This window comes from Athene noctua, chromosome 26, assembly GCF_965140245.1.
Source record: "Athene noctua chromosome 26, bAthNoc1.hap1.1, whole genome shotgun sequence".
NCBI lineage: Eukaryota > Metazoa > Chordata > Aves > Strigiformes > Strigidae > Athene > Athene noctua.
Genome location: NC_134062.1, coordinates 2,773,647 through 2,789,623, shown reverse-complemented (window position 1 = coordinate 2,789,623; position 15,977 = coordinate 2,773,647). Strand labels below are relative to the sequence as shown.

General features: G+C 62.0%; 1 protein-coding gene and 1 long non-coding RNA gene across 2 annotated transcripts; both read right to left on the bottom strand.

Annotated features, from left to right (window-relative positions):
* Positions 1 to 3,942: 3,942 nt before the first annotated feature.
* RNF26 (ring finger protein 26) lies at positions 3,943 to 8,046 on the bottom strand. The gene has a single exon (XM_074927577.1). It carries the CDS (start codon positions 7,668 to 7,670, stop codon positions 6,222 to 6,224), a length of 1,449 nt encoding a protein of 482 aa, XP_074783678.1. The 5' UTR covers positions 7,671 to 8,046; the 3' UTR covers positions 3,943 to 6,221.
* A 165-nt stretch (positions 8,047 to 8,211) lies between these two features.
* Positions 8,212 to 14,651, bottom strand: LOC141970713 (uncharacterized). The gene is made up of 3 exons (XR_012635218.1): positions 13,881 to 14,651; positions 9,822 to 10,035; positions 8,212 to 9,236 (listed from the first exon to the last, which is right to left on the bottom strand). It is a non-coding gene; the product is annotated as an uncharacterized LOC141970713 (long non-coding RNA).
* Between the last annotated feature and the right edge of the window lie 1,326 nt (positions 14,652 to 15,977).

Genomic DNA, 15,977 nt, shown 5'->3' with positions numbered 1-15,977 from the left:
TGCTGGGGCTGGTGCACCTGGGTGCAGCCTGTGAGAGGTGTCTGGCTGTGCGCATCTTGGAGCTGTGCTGCCGAACGGGAGGAGGTGGCATCGGAGAGGGCGTGAACGACATCAGCTGGATCATCTCTGGGACCCTAGAGCTACGAGGGCCCAAATCCTCAACTGGTGGTAGAGCATGCACCTGCAAAGTTCGAAAGTGGAAATGTCCTTGATGGTGAAGGTTGTCCTAGTGGCTCCTGGCACCTCCTGCTCCACCCAACAGCTTGCAGTTCAGCACCTCATCACTGACCGGGTGTGGGGAGCACTCTCCAGTCTTCAGGTGACCTCTGCCAGCAGGCTGGCTGACCTGGTAAGGAGAACTTTAAACTGGGAACGGCAGGGGAGGGGACAATCCTTGCTCGGGTGGGGATGGGTAAACAAAGGGCTCGGGGGGTGTGACCAGCAGGGCCTCTGTTACCAACAAAACAGGACTGAAGTGGGGTCCCTTCAGCACAGGGGCACAGATAGGACAGTGCCTGCAGGACAGTGTTGTGGGCGAGTTCTCATGGCCCGCTGGGAAGCGGGACTGTGCGGGGGCCAGTGATGCAGGCAGGATGGGGTGCAGCCTGTGAGCGCTTGCAGAGCTTCTGCCTCTTTGGGATGATGGGTAACGATTAGCAGGCAGCCGTATGGGTGTCCGCTACAGGCCACCCGATCAGGACACAGCTTGCTGCCTTCAGGCATGGGGAAGAAGCCCCATGTTGGCAGGCTCTGGTCCTTACGGGGAGCTGGAATTCCCCTGGTATCTGCTGCAGGGACAGCCCAGTGGGGCATAAGCAGCGTGGGAGGCTTCTGGAGCACGTTGACAACACCTTGCTGGCATGGGGGATCAAGGAGAGGTGGCCTGCTGGGCCCCACAGACGGGAAGGACTGGCCAAGGGAAGCTCAGGATCCTGAGAGAAGAAAAGACAAAAGCAGGACCACAACCCTGGATTTCAGGAGAGCAGACACTGGCCTCTGCAGGGATCTGCTTGAGAGAATCCCATGTCCTCAAGAGATGTCCAGGAGGACCAAGGATCAGCTCCTCCAGACTCAAGTGGTCCATCCCAATGAGCAGGAATCGGAGGTGGCAGGTTATCTGTGCTCACCTAGGAGGAATGAGACTGAGCGTGCGGAGTTGGGGCTAGGGCTAGTTCAGCAAAAGGAAATGCCAAGTCCTGCACCCGGGGAGGAATGACCCTACACACCAGCACCTGCTGGTGGCTGGAAAGCAGACTTCCAGAGAAGGCCCTGGGGATCCTGGTGGACGAGTTTACTACAAGCCAGCAGTGTGCCCCTGTGGCAAGGAAGGCCACCAGCCTTCTGGGCTGCATTAGGAGACGCATTGCCAGCAGCTCAGGGGAGGTGATTCTTCCCCTCTACTCAGCTCTGGTCAGGCACAGCTGCAGTTCCAGGTCCAGCGCTGGGCCCCAGAGGGGGATGTACTGGAGAGTCCAGCAAAGGGCTGTCCATCTTCTACTGTGAGGGTGATCAAACTCTGGCACTCGGAGATAGCAGAGTCCCCATCCATGGAGATATGCAAAACCCGACTGGCCACATTCCTGTGCAACTTGCTCTAGCTGCCTTTGCCTAAGCAGGGGGCTGGACTGGATGACCTCAAGGTCCCTGCCAGCCTCAGCCACTCTGTGTCCCCGAGGCCTCAGCACGGCAGCTCTGAGGCGCCAGGATTGCTGCCGCGTTCAGGGAGCCAGTGTGGCTCCCTGTGCTGAGCCACTAATGAGGGAGCAAAGCTGGTGTCCAGGAACAGCCCAAAGAACCCCCACGGTTCAGCTGCTGATCATCACCTGCTCCCTCCCTGTCCGCCTGGTATCTTTAGCTGCTCATGCTGCTGCGCATCTGCAGCGAGTGGCTGTCATGCCAGCCCCCTGCTGTCAGGCGGACCATGGCTGTTGTCCCCAGGCTGGGACTAGAGGCTCATTAGGGCTGGGATGTTGCAGCTGGGCTGACAAAGGGATCCCAGGGATTTTCCCAGGACTTAGGGGGCCCCGATTTCAGCAAGCTGTCAGCCCCCACCACCCCAGTGCTCCTAAACTGAAGTAACTCGGCAGCATCGTGGTCTTCCATCCTTGGGGGAGGGAGAAGGGTCTCAGCATTTTGATGGACTGAGACCAGCCCACTTGGCTCATGTGTGAGTCTCCCTCCTCTGGAGCAGGGAGTAGTCCCAGGGACTCCAGATCTCATGCCCTGGACTGGTCTGTGAGCGTGGCTGCTGGACACCCTCCCCAGGCAGTGCAGCCCTGCACCAAAAGCTGCGGCGCTGGAGCAAAGCCCCTGCACACAGCCCATTAGCCAGGAGGTGGTTGCATTTCCCTCCCATAATTGCTTGCTGCTTGGCCAGTGAGTGAGCCAAGTGCATGCAGGGTGGCTCCCGGGGGAAGACTGTGTCCTTCACATCCTGTCCTCGCTTGGCCGCAGTGGCCTGAGGCAGCTGAACACCCTCTCCGTCCCCAGCTGGGGCTGGCTGAGGGGCTGGGAGCACCCTGCCCCTGAAGGGGATGACAGATGTTCCCCTGATGGCCCAGTCCTGCCCTGGGGCCGTTCTGCAGCCACCCCGAGCGCCCAGCCTGCCTCGGCTCACGTACCCTGGGAGCGAGAGAGGAAGACTGAGCAGTGCCTCAGTTTCCCCAGTTGTCACCCATCTGCAGCCAGACCCCCACAGGGCTCGGGCAGGCTGCTGGCGTGGCTCTCCTTTCCGTGCCTGCGCTGTGCCTGGCAGAGCTCTGCTCCTGCAGCAGATGTCCGTCTCTTTCTGGCCTCTCAGCAGTCCCCCTCTCCCTGCTGTGGTGTTCATCCTAGTTAAAATTAGCTAGTCTGCTGGTGTGGCCCTGCCAAGGCAGGTGAGTTCAGGGCAGGGTGAGCCAAAACTCCTGGGGTCTCTGCCCATCAGGGTCCCGAAACATTTTTCTAAACAATTTACAAGGATGCCGGAGAAGCAGAGGGTGCTTAAAAGCACATGGCGACCTGCCAGGAACTCGGGCTGTGGCCAGGGAGTAACTCAATTGTGCAGCAAATGCGTCTGCTCACCAGCAGCCCAGCGCAGCTGAGCCTGCCACGGCCTTTCTGCCAGGCAAGACCAAGCCGGGTGGCAACTCCTAGTGCTGCGGGAGCTGCCTCCATCCCTGAGACAGTCAGGCTTGGAGGACACGGAGGTGCGAAGGACAGATGGCAGCAGGGATTACATGTCCCTGTGCATGTTCCTGCCAGCCTGGGAAATCCCAGCCCCTCGGCTTTGGGCTGCTCAGGCCCTGGGGAGCTCCAGCTCTGGAGAACCTGTGACTCCAGGGAGGAACTGCTCCTGAAGAGAGACAAAACAGCGTGTACAAGCCCCTCCGCAAAGCAGCCGCTGCTTCTCTCCTTGCTAAACAGCTCCAAGTGGCCTGAATGAGGGGAGAAGATGCCCACCAGGCTGGGCCCCTGCCAGCGAGAGCCACCCTGGCTGCTCTGCCCGCTCCCGGGCCCAGAAGAGGCTGCGGCACCACGCGCCTCTCCAGGCAAGATGCAGACGTCGGCGCTGCTGCCTTGCAAGCTGTGGTGTGCTTCCCCCCTTGCACAGGCGTACCCACAACCACCTCCTCTCGCTGCGGGTTGGCAGAGCAGGGGCTGGGGGATGCCAGCCCGGAGAAAGCCCACCTGCCGTGTCTTCAGGTGCAGAGTCATCATCTTCGGGGTGCCACACTTCTCCTGTGCAGCAGCCTGGCCCCCGGGTACCCCACAGCACTGCCCTTCTGGGTGCAAACCCCCCCAGAGAAGTACCCCTGAGCTTGCTGGTGATGGGAGCACTGCAGCTCTGACCTGTGGTGGGGAGTGATGTGTTTCCTCTGGAGCCTGGGGGTGAGCGGAGAGAAGACCCCACCCTCCCCAAAGAAAACCATTCCCAAGAACGAGGCAGCAGGCAGCTTTTGGTAAAGGAGACTTTAATCTGCTCACTGTCTAGTCCATAGTGCAAAGAGTTAAACTTAAGGCAAAGCTTTCTCTTTTTTCTTTTTCAATAAACAGGCAGAAAACAAACAGGCCCTAAAACAATAAGCGTGACTTAGAAATAGGGTTTGAGGGGAGAGACTGCAGTCCTTGGGGAGGTGTCCTTCCTCCACGCGTGGAGGAAACACCACAGGCCAAGATCTGTGACTGGTCCCCACCAACCAGCACGGCTGCAGCCAGAAGTGCGGCCACACTCCCTCCCCGGGTGTCTCAGAGCCACAGTCCTGGAAAGCTGCAGCTCTCTCACCTCTGCAAGCACCTGGGACAAGCTGGACCCTGGGGAAAGCACCTCGCTGCCCGGCAAGGGCTTGGCTACTCAGCTGCAAGTGTCACTGGCAGGAGAGGTGGGTGGCGAAAGCAAACGTTAACACAGGTGATGTGTGTCTGGGGAGGCACAGGGACAAGAGGCTGAGCGATGGTGCTTGTGCCAGGAGCTCTGCACCTCTGCCAAGTGAGGTGGAAGCAGCTGGCAGCCCTGGGGCCGGGCCCTCCGCACCCACTGGTGCTCAGGAGCCCACCTTGGCCCAGCTGTCCCTCCCGCCCCAGCACACACAGGGGCAACTGGGTGCCTCCCAGAGCAAAGCTGCTCTCCAACAAGATAGCATCTTGCCGCAGCTCATGTTTACAGCACAGAGGCGTCTCCCAGTATGGCCTGGCCTCTCTGCTGCCTCCGTTTTGGCTTAAATCACTAATCAAGAAGAATAGAGACGGAAGACCATGCCAGCCGCCCTCAGGCTCTTGGCTTGCAGTCCAGGAGTCAAGACTCTTTCCACTCTGGCTCCAGCCAAAATTGGCTGTGGCGTGTGGCTGACCTCAGGCAAGCAGCTGGAAAAGGGAAAGCTTTTTAGTGCAGGGCCGTCTTGCAGCCCAGCAATTTCTTGGAATGGTGCTAGCTGACCAAGCTAGGATGAGCCATCTCAAGCCTCCCAGTCAGGATCAGATGCTCTCGTTAGACTTCAGGGGACACTTTTAAATAAAACTAGCTACATTTCTGACAGACAGTAAGATGCAACAGCAGTGTAACCCTGCCCTAATCAAAGATAACCATGGTCCTGGTACTGCTCCATGCACACAACTGCAGATCTGCAGCACGGATATGCAGAACTTGTGCCTGGAGCTGGAATGTCTCAGTGGGCCCCCAGGAGCTTTGGGGTGGCCCCTCTCAGCCCAGCCTGGGAAGCAGCAGGCAAGCACTGGTGTGAACCACCCAGTTCCATGGCACTCTTGAGCCTGAAGAAAATGTGTATTATCTAGAGAGGATTCCCCAGCATTGGCTCAGATGTGTGCTGCTGCTGTCAGGGCTGTGAGTACTGGCCAGCCAGCCCTGAGGTTCCCCAAGCAACACCAACATCCCTGCAGAAAGAGTAAACTCCCTCTGGCCTCCTCATGCAAATAACCTGATGTGTGCTTGCTAGTCTTGCATAGGTGATGCGTGGAAAGCAGCAGCAACACTGAGCTCTGCAGTCAGCAGGCCTGCAGGGAGCCCACGTTCATCATGGCTCCTCACCGACCTGGCAAGAGGAACAGGAAGCTCCAAAACCAAAGCCACGGTGGCTGGGATACTAAAGTACCCGAGAAACCCTGCTCTTCTCCAGCTGAGAGCCAGGCTCAGCCCTCTGGTAACAAAGCCCAAAACTCTCAAGTGTGCTCATTACTCTCCTAAGGCCTTGCAAAAGAGGCACACTTCTCCCTTCCCAGGGAGCTCCCCCATTTAGATGGTGGGAGGAGGAAACAGGCCTGAATGCGGTTTGCCAGGTAGTTTCCTGGTCACACCTAGGGAGAAACCCTCCCTTGCCTTGCACCAGCCCCTATGATTCCCAGGAGGGCACAGCCTTGAATGTTTCCATCAGCTTTGGCTAGGAGGGACCAGAGCATCTTTCTGCACTCTGCTTTGGATCTCAGACTGCTGCAGGCTTGAGGCAACAGGTCCTGAAACAGAAAAAGTTGTCAAAAAAAAAAAAAAAAAAGCAACTCAGCCTGCTGCAGAGGTCAATTATTGTGCTTGCTAGCAAGAGCTACAATCTTGTTACGTAGCAAATGTGTCTAGCAGACACCCCCAACGGCCTTTTGCCTTTTCAGCACCATTCTTAGTTCTTTGGAAGCTACGCAAGGGCAGCCCTGGGAAGTTCTGCTTCCCGGCAAGAGGCAGACAAGGGTGCCCTTGACCTCCTGGGACGCTGACCCAAGTCACCTGCCCTGTGGGCTCACAAGTACACATTGAGCGTCTGGAGGATCATCTGGCGGCACAGCGGGCAGTTGCGCTGGTAGATGGCCTGCTGCAGGAGGACTTCCGTGCACTCCTGACACAGGCACAGGTGCCTGCAGGGCAGGAGCAGGACTGTCTTGGTTTGGTCTTGACAGATGACACATTTCTTACGTTCCTCTTGCTCTTTCAGTAGCATCCAGGGGTCGTTATCCAGAGCACCCTCACCATCCCCAGCTGCCGCGTTCAGTTGCTGCCTCCTCAGAGCGTTCCCCCAGGAGGTGCTCGGTTCCTCCCTGGGTGGCTGGTGACGCTGTCCTGCCACAGCACTTCGACTCAGAGCAGGACGTGCTTGTGGCATCTGCTCTGCGTTCAGCCAGTCCTCGTGCTCGACTGGCTGCTGGCCAACCCCTGCCAGCATCAGCCTGCCAGGGGCTGCGGGTCTCAGGGCGGGCACAGCTGCCCCTCGCTGGTTGCTCTCCCGGTTCGTCGTTCTGCCTCCTCGGCTCCAGTTGGTCACCTGAAGGCTCCAGTTAGTCACCTGAAGGCTCCAGTCCACCAACCTGCGCCAGGCCTGGGAGGTCATGGCCATCCCCAGCGTCAGCACGGCCACCTGATAGAGCCGCCACACGTCCCGCTGCAGGCGGTGGTAGGAAGGCAGCGTGTTGAAGTAGCCCAGCACGTAGCCTGTCAGCGTCCACAGCAGCCCAGGGTTGGAGACAAAGATGCTGACAACAATAATGAGGAGGAGCAAGCCCAGGCCGTAAATATTCACAAAGAAGACATTGATGAAGAGCTCAAGGACAGAGGTCAGGAGTTGGAAGACCAGCTGGCAGGGCGACCACAGCAGGATGGAGACGGCGATGGCGCCGCTGGAGACGTGTGCCAGGAAAGCAGCCAGCAGGTCCGTGACTCTGAGGAAGGGGCTGGCGACGGAGTCCCACAGGGCCGCGAGCAGGGTGAAGAGGTTCTGCGTGCCGATGAGGCACACGTTGACGAGGCTGTTGACGAGGTAGGCCAGCAGGCTGGTGGCGATGGCCAGCCCCTCGCAGAGCTGCCTGGCCAGGGCCTGCCCGCAGCCCAGCAGGCCGCAGAGCCCGCGGTGCAGCAGCTCCCTGCCCCGCAGCGCCAGGTGCGAGAGGAGGTGCCCCGCCACCTTGAGCCCCTCCAGGCCGCAGCAGCAGCCCCGCAGCAGGCCGGCCAGCCCCTGCAGGGCGCCCAGCGCCAGGCCGCAGACCGCCCGGGCCAGCGAGGCCAGCGAGAGCAGCAGCCCGTCCCAGCAGGCCAGCGCCCCGGCGGCGGCGGCCGCGGGGAGGCTGCAGGCCGCGGCGAGCAGCCAGAGCAGCGCCGACACCAACGAGGAGACCAGGAAGAAGTTCACGTCCAGCACCAGGAGCAGCAGGTCCAGAGCCGCCCGCAGGGCGCGGAGCAGCGCGAACAGCAGGTCCATGGCGGCGGGCAGGCGGCCCGGCGGGCCCGTACGGCGGCCCTCAGCCGCTGGGCGCCGCCATCTTCGCCCGGGCTGCCGCGCGGCGCCGGGCCAATCGGCGGCGATCGCCCCGCCTCTCCCCGCAGCCCATTGGGCGGTTCGGAGGACGCGGCGGGGGCCCGGCCGCTGGAGGTGTGGCCTCTGCCGGAAGGGCTCCGCCCCCTGCGCGCAGTTAAAGGGCCAGCGGCTCCCGTTTAACCGGGGCCGCTCTCAGCGGGGCTGGGGGGACCCGCGACGCGGCGCGCACGGGAAGGCCCGGGCCATGAGAGCGGCCCCCTCACCCCGGTGCCAGGCGGCGTCCGGCTGCCCCACCCGAAACCCACAGAGTCCCTGGGGCCACACACGTGATGAGCTTGTGGCAGCCTCAGCCCTGGCACAGGGAAGGTTTGTGCTCACTCGCGGCGTCCCCGGGTGCGAGTGTCTGGAACAGGGTCAGCCCAGGGCAGCGCTGCGCTCACCCCACAGGGCAGTTTCCTGCGGGAGGTCCCAGAATAGACCCACGGCCACGGCCTGGCCCAAGGTTACAGCCCCGGCGCGGCTCCTGCCGGCGCTTGGGCAGGGCGCGGGGCTGACGGTGGCTCTGGCCTTCGCCCCGCCGTACCCCGGGAGATGGTCCAACCCTCCGGCCCTGACGGCGATGACAAGCTCAGGAAAATCCAGCCCTGGAGCCCAAGGCTTTTTAAGGAAGGGGAAGGCGAGCGGAGTGGATGACCCACGGGAAAGACATCCGCGGCCCCGGGAGGCCCAGGCCAGTGCAGGGCCAAGGAGGGAAGTCCTGCGCACTGGGGCAGCAAGGGAGGAGCCCCGAGGCAGCAGGGCGCTGGGGATCCTTTCCTGCAGCTGCCTGCCCCTGCCCCTGCACGTTCCCCCCGTAACGCCCTGAGCCGGGGCAGGAGCTGGGAGAGGGGCCGTGTCCTGGCCCGCTCTGCGTGGGCCAGTGCTGCTTGGTGCCGTCCAGCTCTCCTCCAGCCGCAGCGCCAGCTGGGCTGCCACAGGCGAGAAGCCGCTGCCCGAGCATTCACACACCAAACAGGGAGTCTCACACACGGCGCCCGAGTCTTCAGCTGCCAGGGACCCCTTTGCGGTGGCCGCTCCTTCCGACTCCTGGCACGCACAGACTCCCTCTCCCGCGCTTCCTCTTCCCGCAGGCTCGACCCTGGGTTTCCCGAAGCAGAGTTTCTAATCAAGGCCTTCAAAGTAAAAGCGTAATTTATTCTGTCCACGGTGCACAAATTTAGGCAGCTCGAGCTGGGTGCCTCTGGAGAGGGACCCCAAACATTAAAATCCCTGGGCAATTACACCCTTGCAACCCAAGTTTCTGCCCCTCACACGACAGTCCAGTCCAATAGTAATATTCAAGTCTGGGGTCTTCTTATTTTTCATTGGATCGTTTTTCTTGTCTCTAGGGGGGTTCATTCTTTTCCTGTTTCTGGGGCTGTAGTTTAGGCTAGTGGTTATTACATCTGCTTTCGGGCTCAAGTTCATTCTGGGCTTTTCCAAATTTTCTTACCCCTCCAATCAGGAAACCTGTCAACATGAAGCAAGAGCATTAAGCAAGCTGTAAGTTCTGCTTTATCGTGGTAAGTTCTGCTTTATCGTGAATGACTACTTTTAGGCAGTCAAACAAAGTCCTTAAAGCCTTTAAAACATATTAACAGCCTCTATAATTTTATGTACATTCCTGTGCCATTACAGCCTCACAGTCTTATCCCGTCACTGCCATGTGCTGTTCATGTCTCGTTGGGGTCTAGTCCACATGCTCATGTAGCTCAGCTTTGCCACCTTCCACGACAGCTGCCGGGATGGCAGATCCACGTATATCTGTCTGTCTGTCCATGCCTGGGGTCTGTCCTGCCCGCTGGCTCCCCCGCCAGCCCCGTCCCCTCCCCGCCTGCCCGGTTGTGGCTGTGGGGTCCCTCGCAGCAGCGGGTGCTTGGATCCCACTGGCAGCCTGTGTGCCCGTGCCCACGTGACAGAGGCAGGATGCTTTCAGCATTTATGGTAATGTTTGGATTTCTCATTGCTTTACCAAACAGGAGAAGGAAAAAAAAAAAAAAGAGCCGAGCCAAGGACTGGGTGTGCTCCACTCATTCCCAGCCTTCAGCCACTCACCTGCTTCTCCCAGCGCCTGCCCGTGCCCCTGCTGTGCCCGGGGCACTGTGCCCCAGCAGGCTCCCCACTGCAGGGCTTCAGGGGTGCAGGTTCTGCAGGGTTTCGAGGTCACGGCTTCGTTAGCAGGGCTTCTCCACCATTGCTCCGGGGGGCAGAGGGGACGCCCTGCCTGCTCTCCCCTGCTGTAGGGTATTTGGCTCCGCAGCATCCAGACCTGCTGGAGAGAGGTGCAGGGCTCAGGCACCCCGGCACGGGGCAAGGAGGGGTGCAGGGGGCCGGGAGCACCCAGGGGATCGGTTCAGGTTGGAACATTGATCTGGCTGGAGCAGAGTAGAGCGGGGCTCCCAGTGGAAGGATTGTAAGGCTGGTGTGTAGGGACAGAAAATGCCTTCCCGGGGCCCTGCAGGGGGAAAAGGAGGTCCCCGTCAGGGTGCACGGCACCTGGGTCACAGCCAGAACCCCTCCTTGCAAGGAGGGTCCCCCCAGCTGTCCCTGCACTTGCCGGAGGTCTGGGCACGATGCCACCACCCTCCCAGCTGTGCCCGTAGCAGCTGCCAGCAGCAGGGCAGGATGGGCCCCGCTTGTGAGCCCCCTCCCCTCATCAGCCTCTTGGTGCTCCTTTGGCACACGGTAGACAGAGCTCTGCTGTAAACCGAGCTGTGCTGGTGCTAACTGGGGCCACCAGAGCTCACCCTGAGGGTGCAGGAGCCCAGGATGTCTCCAGCCCTGCCTGGAAACCCACTGCTGGCCAGGGCCTGTGCAGGGCACCGGCTGCGCTGGCACCCAGCCCGGCTGCGGGGCTGATGCTGCATCATGCCTCTGAGGTGCCTTCCTGGTGCTGAGCTCACCGCAGCTGGGCAGCTGCCCCGCTTTTCGGGGAAACAGAGCAGCCAGGAGCAGCCAGTTATGGGGCTGCCTCAGCTCTCATCGCCGCTGTGTCCTTGCGGCTTTGAGCTGGAAGCAGAGGGAGGGAGGGAGCAACTGGGGGCTGGGTGTCACGGTGCTTCAGGAGCTCTCTGGAGCCCAGTGTGCTTGGGGGTGGACCAGGACCTTGTGCTCTGGGGGCCAGGCTGTGCAGGGTCTGGGGCCAGGCTAGCAGTGCTGGGGCTGCCTTGCATCGCACCCCGGGCAGGTCCCAGCAGACTGGCTGGGAACAGGCTGTGGGTGGCAAAGGAATGGGAAAAATGAGATAGGCAAAGGGCTGGCAGCACAGCCTGCAGCTGCAGAGTTGGGAGACAGTGCTGAGGACCACCTCGGCTCCCTCCAGGCCTGCCTTCGCAGGGGGACATGCAGCTTCCCCAGTCTCAGCATCTCCCCCTGCCTCCCTAGGCCCTCGCTGCATGGGCACGTCCTGCCCCGCTGCTGCCGCCCTGAGGCAAGAAGGATGGTTCCGGGGTGCGGGTCCTGCTGGCATCACACCAGCGCTCCCAGCACACTCAGGGCTGGCAGAGCAGCTGGGACCGTCCCCAGGGTGTCCTCGCCTGCGGACCTGCAGCCGTGCAGCAGCCCCAGCACCTGGGAGAAGCCAGCCAGCACAGTCCTCCTGGGTGCTGGGGGCAGCTTTACCTCAGGTCCCCTCAAGATGCCTTTGCGAAGGGCTGGGCAGAATGCCTTAGCGTGGCGGCAGGTGCCCGCAGCCCCTCGCTCGCAGGCCAGGCTGGAACAATAGCTCATTCTGGTGCATCCGCTCCGGGGAAGTCCCCTGTCCCCACTCAGGCTCAGCTCCAGGACTGTGTAGCTCACTCTTCCTCTGGCCTTCACCTAGCCTTGGAAGTGATGGTATCCCCCGCCACACATGTCTCTGCCCTCAGGGAGCGACAGCCGTCATCTGCCCTGTGCTCTGCATGGCTGAGGCTGCTGGGGAGAGCCTGGGGGAAGGCTTCGGAGCTGGAGGGTGCCCGTCTCCCCCCCCCCCCGTGTCCCCAGCAGCGGGCACCTTCCCTGCCTTTGTTCGCCCTGCAGACCGGTGGAAGAACGGGAGCACGAGGGCTGCCCGCTGCGTTTCTGCAGGGCTGTGTGGCTCCCCACAAAGGCAGTTGGGATATCTCTCTCCCCTTGGAGCCCGGCCAAACAGCCCTGGGAAAAGCAAGTCCTCTTCCATGGGAAAGTCCTGCAAGGAGAAATCCCTGCTCAGCCTGTCCAGCCCCACAGTTCCCCTGGGCCCTGGTGCGCCGGCATGGCCCCGGTGCTGAGCAGCATGCAGGGCCAGGGGCGTGGGGAGGTGGCATGGGGACTGTGCCCTGCTCGCTGCCTTCTCCCAGGCAGCCCTCGTCTGTCCTCATCCCTGACTCCATGTGTCCTCACAGCAGCAGGGAGCCTTCCCCAAAGCCTTCCAAAGGGATCCTCCATGGGCCAAGGGTGCAAGTAGGGCTCCCCCGAGCTAGGGCTGGCCTCGCCACCTGCCTGGGGCTCGTCTCTCATCACACTTTCTTGCAGTTGCTCCTAACGAGCTGTCCTGGGGGAACCCCGAGCCCTGCAGACAAATCCAGGATGAAGACTTCACGACCTGGGGCTGCAGGCAAGTATAAGCGGTGAGGCTGGGCCCTCGTGCTGGCTTCTCCTCCCTTCCACGGCAGTGCGGAGCGCGCGGCTCACCAACACCACAGCGAGCTGGGGAAGCTGGGTGACATGAAGCCCAGGGCAGGGGCATTCGCCCTTCACTGGCGTTGGCAGAGGTGACTAACGAGCGTGGCTGGGACCCCCGCCCGCCTCGCCCTCGGCCCCGCAGCCCATGCCGCGGGGTGGCCGCGTGGGCGCCGGCGGCAGCTGCTCCTCCTGGGCGTCCCGCTGCCGGACCCCCACCGGCCGGGCACATAATCCGCCCCATTGTGTGGGCGAGCGCCCGGCCCCAGCCCATCTGGCACCGAGACAATGGAGCCTTTTTCCAGCTCTTCCGAAGGAAAAGGCCGTTTATAAATAGCCGTCCCAGGGCGCCCAGGTTCCCCCTGCTGCCCCGTCAGCCCCCGTCCCGCCCAGCCCCGGCCCCAGGGCCTGCTCTTTGCACCAGGGCAGCAGTGCTCTGGGGCTGGGAGAGGAGCCTGGGGCACGTCCGTGACGGGCTCAGCCTGGCTGTGCCCGTGCGAGCGAGAGGGCAGTATGTGGCTGTTTGCACGCTGTCCCGCGGCTGCACCTGCTCCAGGCCCTGGGGAGCCTGGACCCCTGGGATGCCAAGGGACAGGCCAGCCCTGTGCAGAGGGCTCCTTTCCCCTGCGCCCTGGCAGTGGCTGTCAGCTGGCTAAGGTTTCCCCAGGATTTCTCCCTCCCCCAGCTGTCCTTGTCCTTCTGCTTCGCACACAGAGAGGGTCAGGCCCCCGGGGCAGGGCGCAGGGGGAGGGCTGCACGGCTCCCCAGCCTTCCTTGCCACCCCTGCGCTGCTCCCTGCGGAGCGTGGCCAAGCCCCTGTCGCTGGCATACCAGAAGCCAGCCTGGGGAAGGGGAGCTGGAACCCTGGGGCTCCTGGGTCCATCACCAGGGCAGTTACTGGGGGCTGTGCTTTGGATGGCGTGGGGCTGGGTGACCCTCGCCAGCTTGGCTCCTCTTTGGGGCTTTGCCACTGCTCTGCACCCACCAAGCCCCCGGCCATCTCCATGCAGCTGCCCTGGGAGATTTTGCTTCTCCAGGGCAGAAATCCAGATGCCACCTTCCTTCCCCTCTTCCCCTCACATCCTTCCTTCCTCCGCGCCCGCCCAGCTCCTCAGCGGCTTCCACTCCCGGCCCCTCCTAAACAAAGGCCCCGTAGCCATGGTTAATAATCCCCACATAAAGGCCCTGCAGAAGAGGAGAGGAAGGAGAGAGGAGACACAAAGAAGCCACTGGGAGCCCAGCCGAGGAAGCGGGGGGGGGGGGGGTGGGGGGGTGGAAGAAGGCGTTTTCCTGAGCTGTAGGACAGGAGTGTCGCTGAGGGCTCCCAAAGGTGGACAGAGACGGGGTGGGGGTACCCCAAGGCAGCTTTGCCCTCATGGCACATGTGATACCCCATCCCATGTGGCCTTTTGTGGTCTTCCACCCAGGGAACGGGGAGCCAGAGGTCAGACAGCCCTGGCAGGTCCCTGTACTTACCCCAGACCGCAGTGCATTGCGTGCGCCCTAAAGCACCCTAAAATGCAGCACCAGAGCTGGTGGGGAGGTGCCCCGGGGGTTTCTGCCCCGAGGAAGTGAGCCTCAGCACTGCCATGCCCCAGCAGCGGGGAAGTGGCAGGCCATTCCCGGGCGGTGTGGGAAAGCATGACGCTGGCCCGCATCCCGTCCCTTCCCAGGGGAGCGGGGCCCCGCTCGGCCCTGACGGTGTTGTGTGAAGAGGTGCAGGCCTGGGCGGACGCGGCAGCTGCCTTCCGCCCTGCACACGTCTGCCTTTCATCCACCCTGGAGCCGTGCAGGGAGCCAGCGCCAGCCAACAGCTCATCGCTCACCGCCACTGGCGGGGGGCTCAGTGGGTGGCAGCCAGCACCCTGAGCACCCCTGGCAGCCCGCAGACCCCTCCTGAGCCACACGGGCTGCTCTGGGCGCCGTCAGCCTGGTCAGGGGCTGCAGGGGCTGGGGAAGGCATGGAGCTCCCCCTGGGAGCATGCCAGCAGCGTGTCGGGGCAGGTACAGTGGGAGAGCAGGGTTCTGACTGCCTGCATGGGCCCCGCTGGGGCCAACTCCCTCCTGCAGCATCGGCCGGACCCAGCCGAGCCCCAGAGGTCTTGGTGGGAGGGCAGGGAAAGGTGGAAGGAGCTGAGTTTGTGTGCTGGGACGCAGCCTTTGCTCGGCCCCAGGCCCCACGCCTGGCCCCGCACACCGGCCATCGCTCCCTCCGGCTGCAGAGAGCCAGGCTCACCGGGAGCCGGAGGAGAAAGCCAAATGCGATTACATCCAAATCGCGCCTGCAACCTGTGATGCTCAGATAATGCCGGGGTAAGCGGCCCTGCCCTGGGCAGGCTGCACCCACGAGCTGTCCTGCGGCCCCCAGGTTTCCCAGCAGAGAGGAGCAGCTGTCCGGCAGCTCTGCCAGGGGCTGGCAAGCCCCACGGCTCCGGGGGCAAAGCCGCCTGCCTGGGCACAGCCTTTCACCCGGGACGCGGCAGCGGGGTGGGAGGAGAGCGCTGGGAGCCGTGGGGGTCCGGACACCCGTATTCCCTCGGCTGCCAGAGAGTGAGAGCTGCTCCATGCCTCAGCTGGGGCCGGACCCCTGCGCCCTGACCTTCCCACCCGGGCTGCGTGCGTGGGACCGCGACACGGGAGCCTAATCCGCACTGTTTGTTTGTGTAGCAGTGAATGGGGGCCGAAGCCAAGTGCATTAAGCAAGCAAATAAATAAGAACGCGTGAGATAAGGCATCAGTGAGAGAAGACAAAGGCAGCCAGCCTGCTGCGCTCCCCACGCAGAGACCCCCGAGCCCGCCATGTGCTGCACGCAGCGTGGCGGGGCGATTTCATGCCAGCTGTGAGGGCAGCAGAGCCTTGCTTTCAAATCCTGCCCGTCTTCCCCAGAACCATGAGTTTGGTAGGGGAAAAAAAAAATGTTTTCTTCAAAGTTAAATGGTCTGAAAAGCAGAAGCCTGACCAGCTGGAGGCACGGCTGTTGCCGTAACGTTGGAAAGCTGTTTCAGGGTGGCATGGTCCCTGGCACAGCAGTTGGCCAGCTTCTTTTCTCCAGGGAACAGCATTGCCCTTTCCAGCTGCTGGGAATCTTCTGCAGAGGTTTTATTAGAAACATTTTTGCTTTATTTTTAACACAGAATAAAAGTTAGCACCAGCAGCGTGGCATCTGGGTTGTCCCACCTGTTTGTTTGACTTGGGGAATGCTTTCCTGCAGGGAAAGTGGGACCCCTCGGGCTCTCTTTCCTCACAGGGCGGCATTTGAGGGGCTTAAATCACGATGTTTTGTGCAAAATGGAATGTGCCTTTCCCTCTTCCAAGGGGAGCAGAGCCTGAGGCTCCTCTGGTGCTCCATCCTGCCATTTTGGAGGGAGAAGAAAGTATGAGCATGTCGTTGGGAGGTCCCCAAGGCCTGGGCACCAGCTCGGGGGGACTGTTCCCACTGCAAACAGGGAGCTCCTGCCACCGTTAGCTGCCAGAGCATCCCCACGCTGCAGCCGTGGGGCCGGTGAGCAGCTCGCCAGCAGCCAGAGCGTGATGGCACAGCTCCCTTGCACTTGTTCCTCCCAGCAAACGCG